The sequence below is a fragment of the Giraffa tippelskirchi genome, chromosome 2 (assembly GCF_054371585.1).
Source record: "Giraffa tippelskirchi isolate mGirTip1 chromosome 2, T2T-mGirTip1v1.2.pri, whole genome shotgun sequence".
Classification (NCBI taxonomy): Eukaryota; Metazoa; Chordata; class Mammalia; order Artiodactyla; family Giraffidae; genus Giraffa; species Giraffa tippelskirchi.
This window is the reverse complement of record NC_137276.1, coordinates 161,164,436-161,191,382: the sequence shown is the minus strand read 5'-3', so window position 1 is coordinate 161,191,382 and position 26,947 is coordinate 161,164,436. Positions and strand designations below refer to the sequence as shown.

At 35.8% G+C, this 26,947-nt stretch overlaps 1 protein-coding gene across 8 annotated transcripts in view; it reads right to left on the bottom strand.

The window, feature by feature from the left end:
* Positions 1 to 24,940, bottom strand: part of OPA1 (OPA1 mitochondrial dynamin like GTPase) — an 84,913-nt gene extending 59,973 nt beyond the window's left edge. For 2 of the 8 annotated variants that reach the window (XR_014067833.1, XM_081537650.1), the window contains exons 1-8: positions 24,761 to 24,940; positions 20,424 to 20,742; positions 19,667 to 19,763; positions 17,099 to 17,206; positions 16,404 to 16,457; positions 15,656 to 15,723; positions 5,853 to 5,963; positions 648 to 701 (exon numbers count right to left, since the gene is read on the bottom strand). Coding sequence is in view for 4 of the 8 variants with exons in the window: in XM_081537650.1 (XP_081393776.1) it covers positions 648 to 701; positions 5,853 to 5,963; positions 15,656 to 15,723; positions 16,404 to 16,457; positions 17,099 to 17,206; positions 19,667 to 19,763; positions 20,424 to 20,742; positions 24,761 to 24,792 (843 nt within the window). In the remaining 4 variants the exon portion in view is untranslated. The remainder of the gene's footprint in view (positions 1 to 647; positions 702 to 5,852; positions 5,964 to 15,655; positions 15,724 to 16,403; positions 16,458 to 17,098; positions 17,207 to 19,666; positions 19,764 to 20,423; positions 20,743 to 24,760) is intronic. The other 6 variants (XR_014067842.1, XM_081537669.1, XR_014067836.1 and 3 more) reach the window with 3 other exon arrangements.
* Between the last annotated feature and the right edge of the window lie 2,007 nt (positions 24,941 to 26,947).

Here is a 26,947-nt window from a genome sequence, read left to right as displayed (position 1 = left end):
ACTTTTCCCTAAAAAGAGACCCAATGAGTCTTTTTAATTTAAACTTAATTACCACATATCATTGTATCTATAGAGAATAATTAATAATAGAGTGGATAATGTGGCAATTTTTCATGAGAATGTCCCTACTCGATTACATTGCACAGAACAAGTCTTTAAAATAATAATTGTATCATCAACTATAAGAGAATAACTCTTTAAAGTAGTGTCAGAAATATTAATACCTTTGGAAAGATTATTATCTGATTGGCTTTGGACTTTAGAGAACTGTGATAGACTCCACTCCAATTTCTTTTAACTGTTACTCTAATTAGCCAATCAATGTAAAAATGAAAGCACAGGTTTATACAAGGACAAGTCACTTTCCCGTCTTTTCTGCCATAGTCTTCCTCTAAAATTAAAAGCATAAGATTCACTCAACAATAGGTTTTACACATAAATGAGTTAATTAAACTTATCAAGTTCCTTCATTATTCCTTATTTCTCAATTAGCTTTTGCATTTGTGGTGGCATGTATTGATAATAATAAGGTTCTATCATTAAATCACTAGAAACTTTGCTCAGATAAATTTCCACATCACCAAATTTAGAGTACAAGACAAACTCTTTGGTTCTTTTTACCTGACTATGAATTACATTAGTATTACCTGAGTATGCAGAAGCTCTTCTTGAAGTTGGTCAATTTTCTCTTTGTCTGATACCTAAATATTTAAAATAATTTTTTTTATTTGAGTAGAATTAGGTTTATATAGAATATACAGTAAGTTAACTTTTTAAAGAAACCATTTTTAAGAGTAAAAACTATAGACTTTATATGGATATTTAATCAAAGGAAATTTTTAAATCAAATGCTTATTTAAGAAAGTAATCTTATTCATCAACAAAAACAGCTCATGAAAAGTTTATATAAATGAAAACCTTAAAAAGAAATCATCTTCCTATTGCCGTTCTAGTCATTTCTTATGACTGGCTTGTTAGAAAAATAAGAGATCAACACATACATTTGCTATGTTCTTGACAGGTTCTTTTGTACTCAAGCACAGGGTACTTGGATGCTTGAGAAATAAGGCACTGAAATCCTTACAGTAATGTTTTCGGAAGTCAGACGCGTTATAATGTACAGCTACTGAAAAAATTCATTGGTCATAGTGTATCTTTTGAGAAAACACTTATCCATTTCTATTCCATAAGTAGGAAAGTGTTTAATATATGCAAAGAACAATTGCGTTTTCAGAGCTTTAAGTGGAGCCAGATGCTTGTTTTTAAATTTAGTTCCACTGCAAGATCTTCTGACCCATAATAAAGCGAATGCATCAGAGGCAATGAAGTTGAGTAAAGCAAATAAAATTGATTTGAAAATAAAACAAAAGTACGATAAAATCCACAGGTATTGGGGAAACTACTCCTAATTATTACTAATGCTAATAGTTCTAAGATAAGATATTCAAAATAAAGAACTTTATTCTACAACAGGCTTTAAAGTAATCACAATTCTAAATATAAAACACAATAATCAATTGCAATTAAAATGATGTCATTTATGACAAATCCATATAACTGCTTTGACTCCTTAGTGAGATGCTAAAGTTGCCATTCTCAATCTCAAAATAATTATCTAATTTCTGTACCCAAAATTTTTAAACATGATTTTATTCCATAGGAGACAAAAATCAAGTTAAAACTCATGTAGATCTTTATTCATTCTGATTTCACTGGCTACTTAAGCAGCCAAGACCTCATGGTAGCAAATACATGTGAAAATATTCTAAATGATTTGCTTATTGAAGTGGACATTAATAACTCTTATCCATGCAATAAAATGTTACTTTTGAGATTTTAATTCCTATTTCCAAATGCTTTCTCAAAATTTCCCCCATACTTCTTTTAAATAAAAATGAAAATACTTGCTAGAAATAATAGGTACATAACCCATAATTGCTTTTTCCTAAAAAGCCTTTGTCTAAAAATTTCAAATTTTATTTTGTGAATTAGAAAAATGCAACATAAAACAAACTTTGTATTACTGCTTCTCACTCCTGTTCAGCAAGCAGCAACTTGTGGATAGAAGCATTTTTCATTTGACTATGTGTTTGTGTAAAACGGACAAGAATTATTAATCATCTCCTAAAATGTGAGAAAACAAGCATGTTGAGGAGCCCACAACCCAAAGAACAAAATCCTGAAGGTCAATGAAGAAATAAATTCCATATTTTGATCATATGGCATGACATCACACTGTAATAATGTGATCATAAAAATTTTGTTATGCGTATTTCCAATTCATCTGGAAAGTTACTCTGATTTACTCTGTTCTATTAAATATTCATTCAACTGAAGTTAAAGTAGTATGAAATGTATAAACAGTATTAGTATAGGATGTGAATATTTAATGATATCATGCAATATAATCTAAGTTACAGTAGAAAATCCAACATATCTCTACAACTGGGGCAATAATTAAGAAAGCAATATAATTACACAAAACAGAATGTTTATACAAGCCAAGGACTATAAAGGACTAACCTTGACAATTTGGAAAATAAAAAGATATATAAAGAGTTAAAATGATATAAGGTTATTAGAATATTACAAGCACAATTTTTATGCTAATATTAGTATTTAGTAACAGTGACTTAGGATTTTTATAAATTTGTATTTTTAGGAGTATTTAAATTTATCATGTGCCATTATGGCATGATTGTTAGGAATAACTCATGCATAGTTTCACCAATACACTTCCTATCTGCTTAACGTTAAATTAAAAGATTAATACTATATTATATAAAAGACAGGCTGATGATAGAGTCAAGAATTAGATCTAGGCTTTTATAGAAAACAAGATTAAAACCTTTAGGTTCACAAAATAAATCTTAAAGATTAGTGATAAGATACTTTGACATATTTTAAGAGAATAATACATGCTATTTGTTAGTCTATCACTTATTTGAGGTCTTAACTAGCAACCTGGGATATATTTTATTTTGATACACTTTACTAGTAAAATTCAGCTACTTACAGTATGTCCTTGTCTTGTTGTTTAATATATTTAGTTTTCATTATGAAATTAGTTCAAAACTCACCCTGACAGAAATGGGTATCAATAGTCTTGAAACCAGAGCTTTCCTACAATTCCAGGGCTGTAAAACTGATGGAGAAAGAGTGGAACCCTCTGCAGAAACAAGCTAAAGCTGAAAAAGAAAAACCTTTACTAGCTCCTAACAAAAACAAGCCTGATTTTTAAATTTTAAGTATTTCTTCCTACTAAGCAATTGTAGCCATTCTGAAATACGGAAATGTGTAAGACTTGCAAAAATTTCTACGTATGCGTACATACATATTCACAGGAGGCAAATCTACCAATGGCAATCTACCATTTTAATCTACTATCTCTGCATGAGCTCCTCTGCTTGAATAATACAGGGAAAATCGACTAGCTGCTACCAATAAGATATAAATAGGGACTTCCCTGGAGGTCCAGCAGTTAAGATCCTTGGAGAGGGTGCAGGTGTGATCCCTGGTCAGGGAGCTAAGATCTAACATGCTGCACAGTATTACCAAAGAAAAAAGAGATAGCATTAAAAAAAAAAAAGGCCTACTAATATTTTCAAAACGTAGTGGGAAAGAATCATCAAAAAATGACAAAAAGTAGCTGTGGTTTTGTACCTCAAGTAAACCTCAAATGCCTAGAAAGATAAAAGTCTCATCAAATTAGCACTTTGGTCATTATGACAATGTAAGGCTGAAGTCACCAGTGTACTAACTACAAGGGGAACGGAGGGAAGATACAGTAAGGAAGTCATCTTTAAGGACAGTAAAAGACTACTGAGTAAAAGAACTCTACTACTATAGAGGTGCACAAACTGTTTTTCATCTCATTTACTTTCACACAAGGTAAGTGGGCAGGAACAAGCCCTGTTTTGTGCCCTTTTAAGTACACCTTCGGAAAAGGCAACGGCAACCCACTCCAGTACTCTTGCCTGGAAAATCCCATGGACGGAGGAGCCTGGTAGGCTGCAGTCCATAGGGTCACTAAGAGTCGGACACGACTGAGCGACTTCACTTTCACTTTCATGCATTGGAGAAGGAAATGGCAACCCACTCCAGTGTTCTTTGCCTGGAGAATCCCAGGGACGGGGGAGCCTGATGGGCTGCTGTCTATGGGGTCGCACAGAGTCGGACACGACTGAAGCGACTTAGGAGCAGCAAGTACATCTTAATAAACAAAACAGACAGAGGTACAGCCCTGTCAGTAGCTCTTTCACAAATACGGAGAGTGAGGAATAAAAGGGTTATACATAGATAATCCAATAAATATTAGGAAGAGGAAAGATAACTCTACGTCTGAAAAAAGGCCCCAAATGAACACTAACCCTTGGCAGTATAGAAAATAAACAGTATTCACTACTGCTTTCATTTAAAACTGTCAGATTCAATAGGATATTAATAATCTTAAACTGTATCTTAGCATCTTAAAATAGCAGATCTATGGGGCTCACTGTAAATTATTTTACCATTAAGAAAAAAAAACAAGATCTACTGGTCTTGAAAATAAGAGCTATAGTCATATTTCTAACTAACACACCAAAATATAACAGTTCCTTTCCCTTTCTTTTGTAATGAAGTTAAGGACAGAAGCTTAGCCTGAGCATCCAACTTGTTAGTATATTTAAGTGGTACTCTGAACAGCATGAGGAACAGAGAATGCTAAAGCACCATTTACGTTAAGACCTCCTGTGATTTAACACAAGTAGGAAAATAATTTGTTTTCTATTTCCACTTATATTATTCGTTTACTGAAAACTAAATGATATGTAGCAGTTGATTTCACAGCCATGGAATTGAGAAAAGCCAGGAAGCAACACTGAAAAAATAAACTATGATTAGTACTCTCAAGTACTAACCACCACCAAATGCGATAGGGTTAGCCAGCAGGATCATTTCACTAATTATCTGTAATATTGGTTGATTTCAATATCAGAATGTACAGGAAGCTAATTTTATGACGGGATCATTTTTCCTAAGATTTGTACCTAACTGTGAAATTTTTCTAATATACGTAACTAGCTGATGTCAAGATCTTACAATAAAATTTTTAAAATCATTTTAAATACTTCATTTGACTCGAGTCTCTTTAGGACATTAACCTGGGGATCTACACTATAGGATCATCTAAAGCCAACAGCATTATTTTTAAGGATTTCTTGGTGACACCTATAAGCAAATATTTGTACAGTGTTACATTGAGTTTTGTTAGAATCCATCCTTTAGTGACCAGAATTATATCAAATTTCCAATGTTCAATTTTTCAGTGGATAAGGTGAAAATCTGTGCTTTGTTAATAAATGTCAAAAGTCTTATTACAAGTTTATCAAAGTATTTAAAAATAACTGTATAAAAGTTAGGTCAAAATAGTTTTCTTTTGTAGGAAACAAGAATTCTTTCCTGAATCATTTTAACTAAAACAAAACAATTTCATTCTTTAATTTAATATGGTCATTCACAGTAACCCTCTTCATTTTAGAAGTGAAAACTCAGAGAATAGACAAGTTGGCCACAGATTTAGGGTGACTCAATAACTGGGCCAAGTAAACCGCAATTCACAATTATCTAAATACAAGTCCATGAACCCTTACAGATAATCTAATTTTCAGAAAATAAATTACTATGTTTAATATTTTGGGTTTGTTTGCATACTCTAGAAAGTTGCATATCTGTATTATCCTTCATATTTTCATCTTGTCAAAACTAATTTCTCATAATTGTAGTCCATGAATGGATTAAGGTGACATGATATTGGTAGAAATGGCTGATTAGTGTAAACAAATCAGTAGCCCCCTTAAACCATCCATCACCTTGCGCTTCTGTTGGGCATAGCTCGTGCTATACTGGCCAGCAGCTCTGCGTGCTTCCTCTTCATGCTCTTGAATTTGCTGTTGTAAGAGAATGAGCTCACCAAGCAGACCCTGCCATGAGTTTACAGCCAGGAGAAGAGGAAAATTGGGGAGGAGAACAATGTTAAACCAAAGGGCACAAGAAAGGAACAGATGTAAGTTAGGGAGGAATGGATAGCTTGTAACAAAAATGGAAACTCAGTTATGTACCTTTAGAGCCACTATATAACTGGGCTCTGTACCACATTTCCACTTTTCCCCTCAGTAAAATTATGTCTCAAATATAAAACACCATTGTCTAAAAAGTGAAAAGGAAAATGCAGTAAGTGACTGTTTGCTGAATAAAATGAGCCAGATATAGTATCAACATACAGTAAAACCTAGACTAACTGGAATGCTCAAGGAAGGTGGCACTACAGTTAACTAAGTGAGTAACAGGAACACTGAGAAAACAAATACTTTCACCCTTATTTTTGAACTGCCAATATGAACCAGTGTATGCTCCTGACTTGATACATAGCAGGAAAAAAAAAATCAAAACTGATTTTTCAACTGTTGATCTTACAGGCCTAAATCTAATTCTCAACCGTTAAGTTTCTTAAGACTAAATGGAGAATACATAATAGTTTAATTACTTATTAAATCATTATTTTTAAGTAAATCTTTTTCCTTGACATTTGTCTTCAATTCAAGATCCCTTAAGGGACTTCCTTGGTGGTCTAGTGGTTAAGACTCGGCCTGCTTCTATTGCAGGGGGCGTGGGTTCAATCCCTGGTATGGGAACTAAGATTCTGCGTGCCATGTGGCATGGCCAAAAAGTAAATAAATCAATAAATATCCCTGAAAACTTAGTTTTGAGCATCAAGTTAATCAAGGTTTTACATTAATTCATAATTTTACATGCCTACACACATAATCTTGTTTGATTAAAATTTAAGAGTTTTTTTAATTAAAGAATATTTGAGGTACTGTTTTAGCTTTATACAACAACAAATAAGAAGTGTGACTGAATTTTCACTTTTTATGAGCCGTTCTGACATTAAGTAAAAACGGCCTCTGAGAATATAACCGAGGGTACATTAATTACTAAAGCACAAGTTCCATTAAAGAACATAATTAAAATATGGAGATAATACAGTTGTTACAAAAACAAAAAAGAAACAAAACTCAGTTTGGACCTATGTACAAAGTAATCACCATTTCTATGCTTAAAATTCATTCCATTTAATAATAATGAAATGTTCATCTAATTCAGTGCATTCACTTGTGTAATGAAACTAAAATACGTTATTTTCTATACAGTGTTTTTAATTGCTGGTCTATTAGATAATCAACATCAAGAAAAGCAGAAATAACAACTGGGAATTGATAATGCTATGAACCTTATATTTTCTCAATTAGAAACCCTAAAAAGGTAAAGTTGCAATGAAGTCACTCTTTAATCTTCATAAGAATAGTTTACCTGGGAGAACAATGGGCTCAATTTTTACCAACTCATAAAAATAAAAAGTTAGGAAAATTAGCACTCATTAAAAATAATCTAAGTTAGGAGTTTCAAATAGCCTCACAGCTTTATAAATAACTGCCAAAAATATTTTATTTTCTTTAATATAATCATAAAGCTTCTTAAGATGAAATACTGATTAGTGTTACATTTACATTTTAATTAGCAGACTCACCAGAAGCTTAATAAGTTAGTTTATATAATCCAAAGATTTATATAAATAAAAAAGTTTACCAGAAAAGAAATAAATACAAAAAGAAAAGCTGTATTAAAGTACAGCACTTTAAGGAAAATATTAACAAACAATTAGGGGAATTTTTACCCCGATACTTAGGTTTAATACATTAAGCTATACCAATATAATGAAACTGGTTGACTTACTACAAATCAAAGGATGAAACTAGTTGATATTTCTGCATGACAAGTAAGAGAACATCAAAGTGGCAAGTAACATAACTAAAATTTCGACATTTGTTTCCAAATTCAATAGCACAAAATATAATAAACTGCAGTTATCTTTAAAATATATTCTTTAAATAAACATTTTTATGGTCACTGGTAAATCTAAAAGAAATGCAATGTCAACTCACTAGTCTCATCATTCCCATAACTGTTAATGTCCTTTTCTTTCATTTCATGTATCACTGCCTTTCATCAGGCAGAAAGAAATTACCCAGCTCATTTTTATTCAGTCATTTATCATAATAGCTTCTACTCATCCAAGTGTTTAGATTTCTCAAAATAGTTGTCTTTTAAAGAAGGCATCCCATGTTGGCTTACACATTAATGTGCCTGTGCTTTAATTAACATAATCCCCATTATTATAGTTTATAAAATGCCAAAGCAGTAAGAAAATATTCCACATTTCTAAACTGTGCTGGTCTCTCAGGCACAGGTTCCTTATTTATTGATAACTTAAATACCCCTCCCTAATCCATTGCTTACATGTATATACAAACTGTATGGTAAATACTCTAACATCTATTAAAGTACAAGAAAAACACCCTCTTTCTAGTGACACCTCACTTTCCTTCCAAGTCTGTTACTGAAGCACTGTTATGTGAAGGTAGTTGAAATTAACTGTTACCTCCTGAAAAAAGTAGGAAGAAAACAAGAATTAGACACAGAAAAAAACTATTTACACTATACTATACAACTAAAAAAGGTTACTTTTATTTTCGGCATCACATCTCACTGTAAGCACTGCTAGGCTAGCTTTTAAAGCCAAGGCCGTGTTGAATAAGGAGGAAGAAAAATGTGTGTGCCTCCTGTGTAAGATACATCCTTATACGAACAAAACACTTAGTAAATATTTTCCCAAGTTCAGATATTTTTCTCTCAAGAGACAGCACATAATTTTTAAATGATATATATATTAAAAATGCAGTAATTGTGGTCTATAATAATAGATATTGCAAACCACTACACACGATACACTCTCAAAACATCTCTTGGTTACTGTCAATTTGACACTGCTGCTCTCATGGTCCCATATTACAAGTACGATGTTCTCAATTTTTAAAAAAGTATAGTGTCAGACCAAGAAAATCAGTGATAACTCCAAAAACCAAAACATAAACTGAAAGTGCTGAAAGACCTCTAAAAGTTAACAGTTATTATTTTTAAAAACCTTGAAATTATGACTCATTTTTATGTGAATACATTTAAAATACTACATTTTGGTAATTCCTTGGCTGTCCAGTAGTTAGGACTTGGAGCTGTCACTGCTAAGGCCCTAGGTTTGATCCTTGGTGGTCAGAGAGCTAAGATCCTGTAAGCCACAAGGCATGGCCAAACAAAAAAAAATACTGTATTTTTAACAGTATTCTAAATATTAATAGCAGAGCAGGGTCTACACCTTGTTTGTTTTTATACCTAGCACATAGAATTACGGAGAAGGCAATAGCACCCCACTCCAGTACTCGTGCCTGGAAAATCCCATGGATGGAGGAGCCTGGTAGGCTACAGTCCATGGGGTCGCTAAGAGTCGGACACGACTGAGCAACTTCACTTTCACTTTTCCCTTTCATGCACTGGAGAAGGAAATGGCAACCCACTCCAGTATTCTTGCCTGGAGAATCCCAGGGACGGGGGAGCCTGGTGGGCTGCCGTCTATGGGGTCGCACAGAGTCGGACACGACTGAAGCGACTTAGCAGCAGCAGTAGCAGCATACAATTAGGTCTTGACACTTTAGGTGTGTTCTGGTCAGCACCTAGGTTAGGGCTTGGCACATGTTTGTTGCAAAAATACACACAGTTTATAGCATAAAATCCAAATTGGGTTTCCTAAAAATTGCTTACTCTGTAAATAAGCTACACATCAACACTACAATCCATTTTTCCCACTTATCACAGTTCCCAGAAGAGACTCAACAGGAAATAGAAGAAGAAATTCATCCAATAACATTAATATGCTGTTAACTCATGCAACAATTCAAAGTATTAGATGATAATAATATCATCATATTAATATTTATTGAGTTTTATTATGTGCCAGATCTTGTGCTGAAGGGCTTTATGAATTGCTCACCCTAACCATTATCAGGTAGCATGCCCCCTATTATTGAAGAGGAAACCAAAAACTTGGAGAAACTAAGGAACTTATCCAAGGTCATACACCTCAGAAAACCGGAAGGGCAGGGTCTGAATACAGGCAGTGTGACTCCAACGTCTGCACCTGATAGCATCCTGTGAGCTCTACAGTCTCACTATTTTCAGTGTCTTTGATCCTTCAGGTTCAATCTACACGTAAATAAGGAAAATGGTAAAACTACAACACATCAGAGGACACATGTAAATCACTCTTGAGAGAAGGAGGTGGAAAACTATAGCGGGCTGGCTGAGCCCATAGGGCTTGCAAATCTAAAATATTTCCAATCTGGACCTCTAAGAAAAAGCTTGTCAACCTCTGTTTTATTAGTTTGGGGCCCAGAAAACAACTTTGCTAAAGTAAAAACTTCTTTCCCGTTCCACTTAACAAATATTTCTAGGCACTAATCTACTGTGGAAAATTCTGAAAGAGATGGCAACACCAGACCATCTGACCTGTCTCTTGAGACACCTGTATGCAGGTCAGGAAGCAACAGTTAGAACTGGACATGGAACAACAGACTGGTTCCAAATAGGAAAAGGAGTGTGTCGAGGCTGTATATTGTCACCCTGCTTATTTAACTTATATGCAGAGTACATCATGAGAAAAGCTGGGCTGGAAGAAACACAAGCTGGAATCAAGATTGCCAGGAGAAATATCAATCATCTCAGATATGCAGATGACACCACTCTTATGGCAGAAAGTAAAGAGGAACTGAAAAGCCTCTTGATGAAAGTGAAAGAGGAGAGTGAAAAAGTTGGCTTAAAGCTCAACGTTCAGAAAACTAAGATCACGGCATCTGGTCCCATCACTTCATGGGAAATAGATGCGGAAACAGTGGAGACAGTGTCAGACTTTATTTTTTTGGGCTCCAAAATCATTGCTGATGGTGATTGCAGCCATGAAATTAAAAGACACTTACTCCTTGGAAGGAAGGTTATGACCAACCTAGACAGTATATTAAAAAGCAGAGACATTCCTTTGTCAACAAAGGTCCATCTAGTCAAGGCTATGGTTTTTCCAGTGGTCATGTATGGATGTGAGAGTTGGACTGTGAAGAAAGCTGAGCGCCGAAGAATTGATGCTTTTGAACTGTGGTGTTGGAGAAGACTCTTGAGAGTCCCTTGGACTGCAAGGAGATCCAACCAGTCCATCCTAAAGGAGATCAGTCCTGGGTGTTCATTGGGAGGACTGATGTTGAAGCTGAAACTCCAATACTTTGGCCACCTCATGCGAAGAGTTGACTCACTGGAAAAGACCTTAATGCTGGGAGGGATTGGGGGCAGGAGAAGGGGACGACAGAGGATGAGATGGCTGGATGGCATCACCGACTCGATGGACATGGGTTTGGGTAAACTCTGGGAGTTGGTGATGGACAGGGAGGTCTGGCGTGCTGCGATTCATGGGGTTGCAAAGAGTTGGACACGACTGAGCAACTGAACTGAACTGAATCTACTTTTCAAAATTTGAATAATTCTGCTATCAGCTATAAAGATCTATTTTTCTCCCTCCTAGTAATATATAATTCTTAAGATATTCAGAGCCAATCAAAATATGTTTAATATTGGATATCAGAAGGAAATAAGTCTTTCTACTTGAATTATTTAAGTTGCCCCAATTCAGAAATACCATATCCTATTTTACTAGTTGGGCAATTTCTACAAATGATAATTTTAAAAAATGAACAATCTATTACCAATAGTTTTTATCAAAATGACAATTTCTACCAAATTCCCTTTGTTCCAAATTATTACACCTAAAGACAGTGTTATGTACACAGTATATATTTAATGTAAAAAAACATAAAAATGCAGTATGCTTATTATTAAGGAATAAAATAAGCATCTAATCACATACAGTTGCTAGTTGTTAGCTGCTCAGGAAACTTAAGCTTCCTGACTCTGTGGCTACTTGATGGTGCTGGCTGTGAGAATTTCATTTTGCCACAGTTTACATCATATGTTGCATGAGGACTTCCAGAAATGTAAATCCTACTTAAGCAATACTGCTTTGTTACAATTCAGAAATCCAAGTACATGTGCTCCTTCACATTCTTATTCTTCTCAATAGTTGTCAAATATTGAAGGGCAAGAGAAATTCACAGGTAATCAGAGCAAAAAGACACATTACATAAAATATTTGGGTCAAATCTTACTTACTTTACAAATTTACTTACTTTAAATTAGCCTTTTACTGAGTTAAATCAATTGACGGATTTTTTTTTAAGAGTTCAGCAATATCCTAGGTGCTTTGAGAACAGAGATTTTGTGACAGAAATAGCCCATTAAATACTAAGAATGGAACCCAAAGTAAATAGTGTTTCATCTGTCTAATGTCTTAAATGTTAAGAGTATAATTATTGGGACTAAAATGGTTACAGAAGGCTTCACGAAGGTAACGACTGAGCTGGACTTTGAGGATGAGGGAAAATTAGGCAGAGAAAGGGAAGAGAGAAGTGGGGAGGTACAAAATAAGCAAAGGCACACAAATAAGAACTATAGTAACATGTGGAAAGGAAGAACATTACTATTTAATGATTATTTTTAAAATGGTAACAACACTTTATGATTTGAACTTCAAATAATTTCTATAAATTATAAATGTACTTATAACCTTCAGAATAATCATACTCCCTACTTCTGTGAGATGTTTATGCCCAAGAAGAAACATGATAGAACAAAAGCACAGATAATGTCTCATTTAACAAATTAATTTTCACTAGAACACAACAATGTTACTGCATCTAAAAAGAGGAGATACACTATGTGGTCCCGTTACTATATATAATATGACTGAATACAGAAATCTGGGGATTTACAAACCAGGTGAGTCCATTAATTGACTAGAGAAGGCTTGCCACTCCAATTCTGAATTTGCCTTCAGGTCTCCAGGTCTCAAAAATATTAAGTTCACACTAAGGGCTCTTACCAGTATTTTTCTATAGTGGACACAAGTTTAAAATTTTCTGATTAAAAGCCATTTACTAAAATGTAGTTTCAGTATTTTTCCATTTTTTATTTATCAGAAACATATACAAGAACTTTTGATCGACATAACTACTGTCCACAAACTGAACAGATATAAATCCAGGCAAAATCAAAGAAATCTGATTGATGTTTAGTTAGCTTGTGCAGCGTTATGTGGAAATATATGCTTTTTGACTTTCTGAAGACCTCAATTACAATTTTTCAGAACACCTAAAGTCTAACAACTCCAGACTGGGAACCACAGGTAATCTGTCTATTTTGTTTTCATTCTGTCGACTCAAGTCAATCGACCTCCATGTTCCTGCAACTCTCTGTCACTTTCACTTAAGTTGACTTACAAAGGTTCCTAACTGTCCTTCTACTCACCAGTATTTTTCCAGATGTGTTCTCTTATTAAAAAGAACACGTTTTTCTTTTCAGTTCTATTCATAGCAATGTTTTTTATTACATTAAAAAAATCTGATTCACATTTACATTTCTAAGATAAGTCTAGCTAGAAACTTTGGTATAAACCAGTCGATCATTAAGCTAAGCCATGACCATTATTTTAAATCTTGGGGCTCTCAGACACCAGACTAAACCAATCAAAAAGGCACCACCTGAACTCTGGCTACCATCCTACTACCTCTGATTATTGCCCAAATTTTCAAATTTGATGTTTTAGAGTAATTTCAAAGAGGCTTCTGCTAAGGTCTCCCTTTCCATGCTTACATTCAACCATCCATTTACAGACAAGTCTCTTACAATCCATGTATCTGCATCTTGTCTGAGTAGTTCATTATTTTCAAACATCACAGGTACACAGTTAAGCCTTGAAAAAATGATGCATATTAATAAAATTCAAAACCACTAGTTGAGGCTGACAATACTTTCTCTGTATAGTAAATATTTATACTATATTTAATGCTATCTGATTTAACCTATGAAAATGGCTTAATTAGAACTCGATGTAGTACTTATAACAAATAGTTGGAAATAACTGATGAGTTTTTAATGGAAAGATAATCACCATAAATTATGGAAAAGTTAAAAAGAAATAGTCTACAGCAGTATTTATCTTCAAGCAAAGTGAATTTTAAAATAAAGCCTACTGTATAAAATAAAATCTGTAAATATAAATAAATTTTCAGAGATTAGTTCTCGTTTCTTCTATACTGCAGAGCTCCTGACCATTTATCAATTACTACTACTCATTTATCACTTTAGCAGGATTATAAGGGAATTATCTGTCAGGTCCAAAACAGGCAGGATTCTCATGATCCAAAACAACCATAGGCCATGTCAGAAAAGAACAGAGATGCAGGCCTTGCCTAGCTGATCTAGGCAACAAGAAATCTTGTCACTTGAAAATCATACTACCACCTCTGTAACAGATACATTCGTTTCTCCTCAGATACATTCGTTTCTCCTCAGATACATTCGTTTCTCTCTGCACATTACATCTACCCACACCAAGGATCAAGGCTTTGGCTCAAAAAAGAGTTGATCATCATAGGCTAATTTCTATTCAGATCTTTCTTCCCAGTAGCATGCATAGTCAAGGGTGTCCCTGGTCAAAGTAACGCCAAGGGTAAAGGAAAAGGAAATGGAAAACGTTATCAAAAATGATCAAGTTAAGAGACAAATACACATGCACACATATACACACATCTTGAAAAATGTTTTCTCCAAAAGATCAAGTTAAAAGACAAAAGAAAAAAAAAATCTTTTGAAATATAATTGACACGTGGAATATCACATAAAAAGTTCAAAGCTGAAGGAGAGAAACCAGATGGAAATCTACACAAAGGAATTATTTTTTCCTGCTTCCCCCAAAAGCCATGAAATTATTTACCTCAATGCATTAAAACCACAATTACCTTCATTATTTAACTGTTAAATGTTTGTACCTAATTTTTAAATGTTCACAGAGTATTTCCCAGATATCTATTTATCTAGGTATTATTTTGAAAAAGCTTTCAAGGAATCACTTATATTACAATTTTGAAAAGAGGAAAAAAGTGAAGATTAAGACAGTATCAGGCTAACATGAATATAAAAACACAACAATGCATGTTATTCTATATCAGCAAATCTCCTAAAACTTTATATGGATTTTAAAGCATGTATGGAAATTAGCATATCCTAAATAATTCCATACATAATTTTGTTGACTACCAATGTAATAAAAATCTATATCCCCCAGTAACAAACTTGCTATTTCCTTAAGATTTCCCCTAAGTGTATATCATGAAACCTTGGTATCTAGAAGATATTTCATGGAAAAAAGAGTTTTGTTGGGAAATATATCTAGAAAACTGCACATTTTGATGAATTTCTTATAGCTTCACAATGCACATGCATATATCAAGGTCTGAGAAATCCTAGAGAAAAGAAGCCTGCTTGTTTTATTTATACCAGTTTTCCCCCACACATACTTAACAACAAAACCTTTTGTTGCAGAAACCCTGGAAACTAATATTTCTCAAATATATTTGAGGGAAACCGGCTTATCCAATTTTATTTCCAGAACTGTTGCATAAATGCCTTGCATTTTTTACCAAGAATAATAACAATACCTCCATTGAATAATTTTATGTTTGCTTCTCAGATGTTACCATTTTAAAAGCTTCCAGGGTAGGTAAAAACTTCAAAAAAAAATCTTTCAAGACTATCTATATGAAGAGTGCTCCTTTATACTTACCTTTCTATAACGCTTGTCACTTTCAGATCCGGGATCTGTCGCTCTAAAGGCCGTTTCTCCAGGTGAACCTTAAAGATAAATATGCAGTCTTATAAATTCTCCAGTGAAGCCAAAAGTCTAAACTAAATTCCATATTATATTTAGTCAGTTGAAAGGTAGGTGGATTTTTAGAGTAAAAACCATTTTGGAAAGCTATTCTTATTTTAAGGAACAAAGTGGTAACCTAAGAAAAAAATTTTCAAAACCACTATAGGACCTGTTTAACTGATTTTTAAAAATGTCACTGAAAAGTACAATTAAAAAATAAGAATCTTTGATAAGGATTATTTTACATGAGAGTACTTACAGTTCGGCCATACACTACTGCCATAACAGACCACATACAGTAAAAAAAAGTAAAAATGTCAACTGTGACAGGACAGATGAGACAAACTAAAATGACTTTGTTTCAATTATGAGAAACAACCAGATCTGGTTCAAGAAAATAGTTTGGGTAAGTAAACTTTCTTTTTAACAGTTTTAATCTTATAATATAGATACATACTTAGGAATTTTAGTTTTATCACAAAATAATTATTTTATTATTTCCACCTAAATTTAGGATAATGAATTTGCCCAATATAATTCTGACATTTTAAAATTCAGCACAAGCAGCATTATAAATTTGGTCTGCAATTTTATTTGCAACTAGTTTATTAGAAGCATTTAAAAGACATGTTAAGATCAGCAAAAATATCTGTTTACACACCTAACAAGAGAAGTAGGTCAGAAGCTTCTATGACTTCACTAACCAATTTGTGACCTGTGAAAAATCAGCAAAAGGGGAAATAGAAATGTAAAATTTAACAGGAATGAGCAAACAAAGATGTCTGAGACCTCAGATTTATATCATGGTAGGGAAGAATTGGGCAAATACACCAGGATTGACCTTAGTAAATTCTACTCATAATGGTCCATTATAATTAAAATGTTTTAAAATAAGCTCTAACCAATTATGAAAAGCAAACACATAGGAAGTCTCATCTACTTGCCAAGAACAAGTGACTTATTTTCCCCTCACTGACTAAAGCCAAGATGTTTAAATTCTTGAAAATTTTCATTTTGCTGGGCCAAACAAAAATTAAAACCACGGGAACTTCCTTGGTGGTCCAGTGATAAGACTCTGTGTATCCACTGCAGGGGGTGTGGGTTCAATCCCTGGTCAGGGAACTAAGATCCCACATGCTGTGCAATGTGGCCAAAAAATAAAAATAAATAAATTAAAAAAAATTAAAACTATGGAGCAACAAAATTTTGTTTTATCTTTTTAATAAAAAAAAAACCCTGGCTTTTATTTATACTAAACATTTTCATTTAAAAGATGGAAAAATGAATGCTTCTTAAGTATCTTTCCTCTGTGTTTCCTGATATTTTAAATGAGATCAAACACAGATCTTTCCTTACCTGTGGTGAAAAAGTCCTTTAGTAAGCTGAGGCTTTCAGCAATCTTGTCAAAGTCAGGTGCCAATTTTGCAAGGTCCTCTGAATTAGGAAGGGCTTTTTTAATTTTCTCTGAAGAAAAGAAAAGGATAGTCTCCAAATTAAAATGTGACTACTGAACCATTCATACAATTTAAACAATCATATACCAACTTAAATAGTTTTTCCATTTTTCTCCCTATTCCAACTATAACTGCTACATGTATCTGAAACAATGTGTTATTCTGATGATATTCTATAAGCCATGAAAATTTTTTAAAAAGACTCAAACATATGGCTTAGATATTTTTGATTCATAAGTTAAATGCCTTGAGACAGAAGCACAGTATAAATGTTAACACTATCCAAAAGTCTACAAGCAATAAATGCTGGAGAGGGTGTGGAGAAAAGGGAACCCTCTTACACTGTTGGTGGGAATGCAAACTAGTACAGCCACTGTGGAGAAGAGTGTGGAGATTCCTTAAAAAACTGGGAATAGAACTGCCATATGACCCAGCAATCCCACTGCTGGGCATATACACCGAGGAAACCAGAATTGAAAGAGACGCGTGTACCCCAATGTTCATCGCAGCACTGTTTACAATAGCCAGGACATGGAAGCAACCTAGATGTCCATCAGCAGATGAATGGATAAGGAAGCTGTGGTACATATACACAATGGAATATTACTCAGCCATTAAAAAAAATACATTTGAACCGGTTCTACTGAGATGGATGAAACTGGAGCCCATTATACAGAGTGAAGTAAGCCAGAAAGAAAAACAATACAGTATACTAATGCATATATATGGAATCTGAAAGATGGTAACGATAACCCTATATGCGAGACAGAATAAGAGACACAGATGCATGGAACAATTTTATGGACTCTGAGGGAGAAGGTGAGGGTGGGACGTTCTGGGAGAATGGCATTGAGACATGTGTATTGTCATATGTGAAACAGAGCACCATTCCATGTTCGATGCATGTGACAAGGGCTCAGGGCCGGGGCAATGGGATGATCCAGAAGGATGAGAGGGGGAGGGAGGTGGGTGGGGGGTTCGGGAAGGGGAACACATGTAAACCCATGGCTGATTCTTGTCAATGTATGGCAAAAACTATTACAATATTGTAAAGTAATTAGCCCCCAACTAAAATAAATAAATTTATAAAAAAAAAAAAAAAAAAAAATGTTAACACTAGATTGGAATCAGAAATACTTAAAAAATCTTTTGTAGCACCTGGCCCAAATTCTAAAAAAGTAATGTCAGTTTAAACTCAAGAACAGAATTTCATTACTTCTCTTTCTCCTTTTATGTTACCATTTCGAAAAAACTGTCTATGAACCCAAGACAAGCCTTTACTTTTGCTAGCTTTATTTATAAAGTGACCAAGTATTTATTTTTGTTTACAAATGCTCAACAATTCTGTCCAAGTATGGTACAACTTTACAGTGTCTTCTGATTCAAGAAGGGCTTTTCTAACTTTCTCTGAAGAAGATAAAACACAAAGTTTCTCAAAATAAAAGTATGTATTAGGTCTTATTCTAAATGCAATAAAAGCATTAACTTGTTCCATCTTCATGGAAATGCTACAAAACAGTTCTCATCAGTCCCATTTTACAGATAAGGAATGGAACACAGAGCTGTATCAGGACCTGTGCACCCAGCAAAGTGGGGCAGTCAGGTTTAAGCCTAGGTAGCCTAGCTTCAGAACCGAGGCTCTCATAGCCATCACAGTGTATTATTGGTAAATGTATCAAGTTAAAAGCTCTCCTCATAAATGTTAGAAAAATAATTTGAAGGAGTGCTTTTCCTATAAATATCTTTATCAATGCAACAATCTTCAAGAAAGTGCTGTGAATAGTGCATGCAGAGATTAAATCCATCCCTGCATACACCTAAAGTCTAAAAAAGTCTACACAAAGTCTATAAAAAGTGACCTGAGGAAAATAATTTCATCAATTTTTTTTTTCTAAAGATCACCATGACTTACTGGCAATCACAACTATCAAATATACCTGTTTCTCATCTACTACTAGAAAAAGGGAACAATGGCAGACTAACAGGAGAAATTACTCTGGCCACTAGCAGGCTTTTAAGGAACTTGGTTATAAAAAGTAGAGGTAACCAAGGTACTCAAAGAGAGTTAGTTAGATGAAGCTGTTCTGAGCAACATACAACACTGAAAATGATGTTTAAGAAGGCTGCTTGGCAGCACAGAAAATGCTGACAAATGTGTTAGGTAACAAAAGACAAGATAGCAAAGTGTTTGTTCACTATGACTATACAATTTTTAAAAAGGAAAGTAAAATATTAACCACATATACAAAATAGGTACAATTAAAAGAAACTACAGTGGCAGCTGTATTAAAGTGATGAACCAGTGGATTATTTTTGTTTCTTACCAATTTTTCCTCTGCTAGTCTATTCCTTTCATTATGAAAATAAAACTGCTGCAACCTTAAATTTAAAGTTAAGGAGCTATCTCAATACAACTATTTTTCTTTCCTAAAGAGACAATCAAGAAAAGTATTCTAACGTTGATACAAACCCAAATCGATATACTCATCAATCTCCCACACGATGTCAGGTACAATCCATTTATAGTCACTAAGGTCAGGTATCATGTCTTTCCACTGATCAAAAGTCTAAAAGATAAGAAAGTATGCCAATCAAATTATCTGAATGCCATATAAAATATAAAGAAAAACTAGCTAAATTTATTTTGTGAAAACTTGCTAAGCTGCTAAGAGTAATGTATTATGTTCACAATTTTGAGAAACAAAGTGGCCTTTGCTCTTCTAAAAATAAATTAACAGACAAGCATATAAAGCATGTAAATGTTTCTTTACTATATATACAAAATGGAAAAATTCAAAGTACACTTCTACTTCCAATAGGTTTCATGATTTGACTTTAAACATGATTTGAGGAACAGAGGGAAGACAAACCAGGGATCAGGAGACCCTGCCTCTGGTCTCAGAGTTGCCACGAAGTGGTTGCAGGAGCATGCCACCTACTTCCCTTCCTGGGCTACTAAATGGCACAGTTGCAAATCAAACCAAGGTATTCTCACTTCCACGTCAGTGCTCCTTCCATTAGGCCATTGTCACCTCTTATAATAACTAAGATTCTGAGAGCATTTTCCTATTAGCACCATTAAAACAGTTTAGCACATGACAGAAACACACAATAAATGTTTAAACATCTAATTATATTCCACTGCACTAAAGAAAAATGACATATGCTATGAAACCTTAAAATATTCGCTGGAATAACTGGAAAAACAGTAGCAAAGTGAAACTCACCTTTTTGGCTGTATAGCCACCCCCAACAGCAGATCCAAGTATGAGATACCGGAGTTTTAAGAGTCTTGCTGCTAATCTAGCTGGCCAAAAATTCCTGTGGGGCTGGTAGCCATATTTAACTGGAGAAAGTTTCAGTTTACGTAAAGAAAGGCTAGTTAGAGAGGAGAACTGCTGCAATGACGTCCTTAATTGGGGTCTTTGAAGCTTCAAGGTAGGATGATGTGTATGATAAATACTTCGTGAAACCAGATGTAGTTTTTGTAGTGGTAAACTTCCTTTCGTTCCAGAGCTGTGTTTCACTAAGGATTGGCAGACCTCACTGAAGGAAAAGTAAGTATGAGAGAAAGATCAGACAGGGCAACAATGTAAAGAAATGATATTAAAAAAGCAATATGCAAAAGGGAAAACACACAGGGCACACCCGACCAATTACACTGTGTCTCACGATAGCACACAGGCACTAACCATTTACTGTGTGCCAGACACTGCTGCAGTGGGAGCTAACTCAGTTAATCCTGCTGATAATCCTATGATAAAAGTACTAGGATCATCCCCATTTTACCAACAAGGAAAAGGCAGACAGATATAAGTAAGTTACTGAGGTCCCCACTGATATAAGAATTAATGGAGGGATTCAAATCTAGACAGCGGGACTGCAGAGCCTGTCCTTTGATTTACTATATGTGGGCTATGATCATGGCCCAAAAAATCAAAACTAAAGGAAAAAAGAGACTTCTTTTATTAGCTATTGACAGCTACTTGCTGTCAGTAAATTTGAAAACAAAATATCTTTATTTAGTGACATATCCGACCTAGACTTTACCATGGTGATCATTTTGAAATGGTATAGAAATACCAAATCACTATGCTGTGTAACAGGACCCAATGTAGTGTTGTGGTCAATTATACTTCAAAACCGAACATTCATACTTAGAAAAGAGATCAGATTTGTGGTTACTAGAGGCATGGTGGTAGAAGCGGGAATTGGATGAAGGCAGTCAAAAGGCACAAATTTACAGTTCTAAGATAAATACTAAGACTGTAGTGTACAACATGATAAGTATAATTAGCACAGCTGTTATGCTATATATAAAAGTTAAGACAGTAAATCCTAAGAATTGCCATCACAAAAATGTTTTTTCTATTTCTTTAATTTTGAATCTATATGAGACTATAGCTGTTCACAAAATTTATTGTCATAATCACTTCATGATGTATTTAGGTTAAATCACTATGCTGTCCACCTTAAACTTATACAGTGATGTATGTCAATTCTACCTCAATAAAACTGGAAAAAAGATGTGTTATAATAGCAAAAAATGTTACCACTTAAATATATAATATTAAGAGCAAAAATTTATCAACTATGGCATATAAACAAAAGAGGATACTGCACAGCCACTCAGTTCAGTCACTCAGTAGTGTCTGACTCTTTGCGACCCCATGAACCGCAGCACGCCAGGCCTCCCTGTCCATCACCAACTCCGAGTCCACTCAAACCCATGTCCATGGAGTTGGTGATGCCATCCAGCCATCTCATCGTCCCCTTCTCCTCCTACCCTCAATCTTTCCCAGTATCAGGGTGTTTTCCAATGAGTCAGCTCTTAGCATCAGGTATTAAGGTGATAAATATGAAGACCATGTAGATATACCAAAACACTTCCATGTAATGTTAGGTTAAAATAGTGACATGAAAATAAACGTGGGCTCCCCTGGTGGCTCAGTGCTAAGAACCCACCTGCATATACAGGAGACATGTGTTCGATCCCTGGTCTGGAAAGATCACACATGTTGGGGGACAACTAAGTCCAGCGCTACAACTACTGAGCCCATGTGCCCTAGAGCCCTCACTCTTAAGAGTAGATCCCACTCACCGCAGCTAGAGAAAGTCCTGTGTGGCAACAAAGACCCAGCACAGACATAAATAAAATGACTAAAAATTTTTTTAAAAAGAAAGAAAATAAATGTGAATTATGGATGCACCTATACAAAAAGGGGCACATAAACTTTTACTTTAATCACAAAAGTTCCAGTAGCTTACAACATCCTATTCTTTGCCTTCTCATGTCTCACAATCCAGAGATGGTTCAGGGATGGAAATTAAGAAAAAATTAACACCTCAGATACCAGGCTCCCCAGAAACAGAAAGAGAAAAAAGAAACACCCCAAAGAGAAAAGGATCTAAATGCACATGTTACTATCTGAGCTCTTCCCTCTTGTTCTTCCTGGCAGAGAATGAAAGTCTCCTACCAACAAACATACACCTGATTATCTTATTCAACACACAGTCATAGTACTTACTACAGGCCAGGCCCCATTCTAAAGAATTAAAATATTTCATTTAATTACATGGGACTAGAAATATCTTAAGAAAAAGGAATCAAGGAACACTGAAATTATGTTGTGAAGAAGGACAGTGAGGGGAAAGGGGTATGTAACTGACAGGCATTATGTCAAATGTTTGCACAAATGCTACTGTTAATTCTCAGAAAAACCTGGTATGGATCCTTATTTTTCCAACTTGCTTTTTTAAACTGTGTCTCACCTAAGGTAGAATGACCAGTGAATGGTGGAAAAGAATTTGAATATATACTTCTGTATTTAGCCCAAACTAAAAATCAAATGTGATGCAAAACTAGGCTCCCTGACCCTCACTCCAGAAATCATCTATTCTCATTTATCCATCTTCTTTTAACCTATGCACTGTTTCCTAGCATGTAATTATTTTTTCAACAATTTTAGGTAAATACTTATCACACCTACATAAATGTTGGTCATTAGTCTTCTTACATGTCTATGAGTATGTACTTAGATATACACGTCAAAGAATGTTTGTTAAAGAGTAAGAATTTAAATGTACTCCTTCATAACGTTCATAGTAACTACATCAAAAGACAAACTCCAGAACATGGGGCATCTGACCTTCCTCATCTCTACTTGGGCAGGCAGCTAAACTGTGCTGTCAACATAAGATACCTTAAACCATGACTATGGAGTCAATAGTAACTTTAGAAACAATTTAGCTGACAGAATCCAACTGAATAAATAATTATCAGTTGATATCTAGTTTGTTTCTAAACTCAATTTTTAAAGTATTCCCTAAATATCTTAATCAATTCAACAAAGTACGCTATTGTCTGAAAAGTCTTTCCTCTTATTTAAAGAAAACTAGATATATTTCCCCAGTAAATACTGAGAAGTAGAAATAAAAAGGTTCTAAGTAACTTAGTTTAGTACCAAGAGCTGTGGATTTACTCAGAAATTAAAATTCCATGAGGTTAGAAGTAACTTATTCAAGTACTCTAATTGACTAAAACTACAACTATTGTATGCTTTTTTCAGTTCTAAATTTAGACTCAAGTTTAACCTATATAAAGCAAATGGATTCCATCACTTACAAACACTATAAATTACACCACTTAAAACACTCCGAAAAAAATATTCAGGACAGGTGTTTAGAGACTGAGTTAATTCAGGAAATCCAGGTTTTTCCAACTTTGCTTGATACATAGTACTTCTCACTGAATGCCTGCAACAATGAGTTAAACCTGAAGGTATTTAAGGACATTGGAACAAAACTACGTGCAAATATTAGAGCCAAATTTAATTTCATTAAAATGCACATAGCAACCCATAGAAATGTAAATACTTCTATCATTTTCGGTTTAGGATTAAGTCAGACTAGGTCAACAATAACACGGTGATTAGAAAAGTGGTGCTACATTCACCACCTCACATCCAAAAAGCAACTCTCCCTCCATGAACACTGAAAAGAAAGTTGCTATTAAGAGAGTATCTCTAATCACCATCTCTGACACCGTAAGCGTCACTGCTCCAAATCTGACTCCAAATCATATTCTTTAGCGGACTAAGGAAAGAGGCAGAGTCCTCTTTACCCGAACAGAAGAGCTCGGGTACCTGCAAAAGCAATGGTAACCTAACGTGGAGGTAGAAGAAAAAGACGCGGAAAAGGTGACACATGGATAGTACCATAGAGCCCGGAGAGAGAGGGGACAGAAACTAGAAGCCGACAGAGATAACAGCGAGGACAGAAGGGTGAAGGAGCAGGCACAAAAGGACAACAGAAACAGGCCAAGACTGAAATGGGCCCAGAATCTTCCGAGAGGAATAGGGACGGGGGACAGTACTGGGGCCAGCATCTCAGGTAAACCCAGTAAGGACTCCTGTCACTCTGGGACCTCAAAAATATCCCGGAACCATCCAACTGCCCTCCGCCTGGCCTTCGAGTTACCTGCACACTCTGCAGGTAGTGATGGGGCAGCCCCGTTTTCTGGACGCCCCAGAAATAACGGGGCCAGGTCGGAGCCCCGACTTACCAGGCCACGGCAGCCCGGCGTACTCGCCACATCCCGCCGGCAAGGAGGTCACGCAGGCGCCGAGGCGGCCAGCGGGGAGCCCCGGTGTCAGCCCCAGTCCGGCTCCTGCTCCGGGAATGACCCAGGAAGAAGCCCGCAGCAACAAGGACACAGAGCAGCCTCTGCGGCCCTCCCAATGGCGAATGGACTTCCGTAAGAGCCTGCTCGGCACCCGTACGCGGTCCGTCGGCCAAACCTCCACCCCGCTCTTCCAGGAGGGCAGCAAAAACGGTCCGGCGGAGGACTCGCGCATGCACTCAAAGCCTCTGTAGGAACCACTTTATTTCCCCCTCCCCTCTCTCCACCTCGCCCTCTTTGTTTCCGGGTTGAAACTGGGAACTTGTGCCTCTCAAGTAAAATTCTTGAGGAGCGGAAGGGTGGAGGTTCAGGGCTGGGACTGAAAGGCGTGAAATACAGGTGATAAATTCTCACTGGGTGGCTACCAATTTAAGAAAATTTAATATTGCTAGAGCACAGAGGACGCTAGGGAATACAGAATGAGTTAATACAGGGATAGAGCAATAGAATAGAGTAATGAAAACCGACTTCTGCCCCTTTGCCCTGCTCCTTTGTATGACGTCTTTGTTTAGGAAGAACTTTCATAAGCTTAGAGCAATCTCGGGGAGGCCGAGAGGAGTATTGGACAGGTTAAATGCTGTAGAATCTGAAGGAGATCCAAGAGAAGCTCATGAATTAGGCGAGCTGAAGACTTGAAACATGCATGTGCAGTTTATAAAGGCATCAAAAATAATTTTGTTCATTCACTCCTTAACTGGCAGTCATCTGGCTTTTAATCTCACTAATTTGTTGGTATTGCTGTTGTCAAAAGCCACCAACAATTCCATATTAACGGTGGTTACTGGACTGCTCCACGTTCAGCTCAGAATATTGGATACTCAGCGCTCTCCTGGCTTTCAGGACCCACATTAACCTTTTCTCCAGGACCTCAGTCTCCTTTGTTGTTTCCTCCTCCCAGCATTTCAATGAAGGGTTCCAGATCTTAAGAAATCCTGGACCCCATCTCTATCTTCATTATCTCTGCCAGTAGTCTAAGGCAGTTCTATAACTTTAAATATCTTTTTTCCCCTTACAACTCTTACCATTTTATGTTTTATGTGGAAACGGACCCATACGAGGGACATGGCCTGTGAAAGGTAGTGAAATCAGTTAGTGGTATAGCCAGAACCAAAATCAAAGGGCTGGGTTTAAAACTAAGAGCCCCCTTAGTTTTAAGGACTTCACCCCCACACATGCTATACACAAAGAAAATTCCTTTCCCCTTAATCAGAACCCACAGTGGCTGACTTGACTTTTTGGGGCTCCAAAATCACTGCATATGGTGATAGCAGCCATGAAATGAAAAGACGCTTGCTCCTTGGAAGGAAAGTTATGACCAACCTAGACAGCATATTAAAAAGCAGAGATATTACTTTGTCAACAAAGGTCCGTCTAGTCAAGGCTATGGTTTTTGCAGTAGTCACGTATGGTTGTGAGAGTTGGACTATAAAGAAAGCTGAGCCCCGAAGAATTGATGCTTTTGAACTGTGGTGTTGGAGAAGACTCTTGAGAGTCCCTTGGACAGCAAGGAGATCCAACCAGTCCATCCTAAAGGAGATCAGTCCTGGGTGTTCATTGGAAGGACTGATGTTGAAGCTGAAGCTCCAATACTTTGGCTACCTGATGCAAAGAACTGACTCATTTGAAAAGACCCTGTTGCTGGGAAGGATTGAGGGCAGGAGGAGAAGGGGATGACAGAGGATGAGATGGTTGGATGGCATCACTGACTCAATGGACGTGAGTTTGGGTAAACTCTGGGAGTTGGTGATGGATAGAGAGGCATGGCATGCTGCAGTTCATGGGGTTGCAAAGAGTCGGACACGACTGAGTGACTGAACTGAACTGAACTGAAGTCAATATCCATTCCTTCAAAGTGACACCAAGTATAGACCCAATCTTTGGTAGTAAACTACCCACATGAAGGACTCTAGGAATTTTCTTTATTATATTTAGTGTGGTTTCTGTGTTAATGAAAAGAGCAAATAGGAACTTGCTGAACTGATCTGTACAAACTATCTTTTTGCAGAACTCTGGAGTTATGCAAAACTTCCTCTGTTACTGTAAAGTCCCAGTTGTTTTAATGGGGAAAAA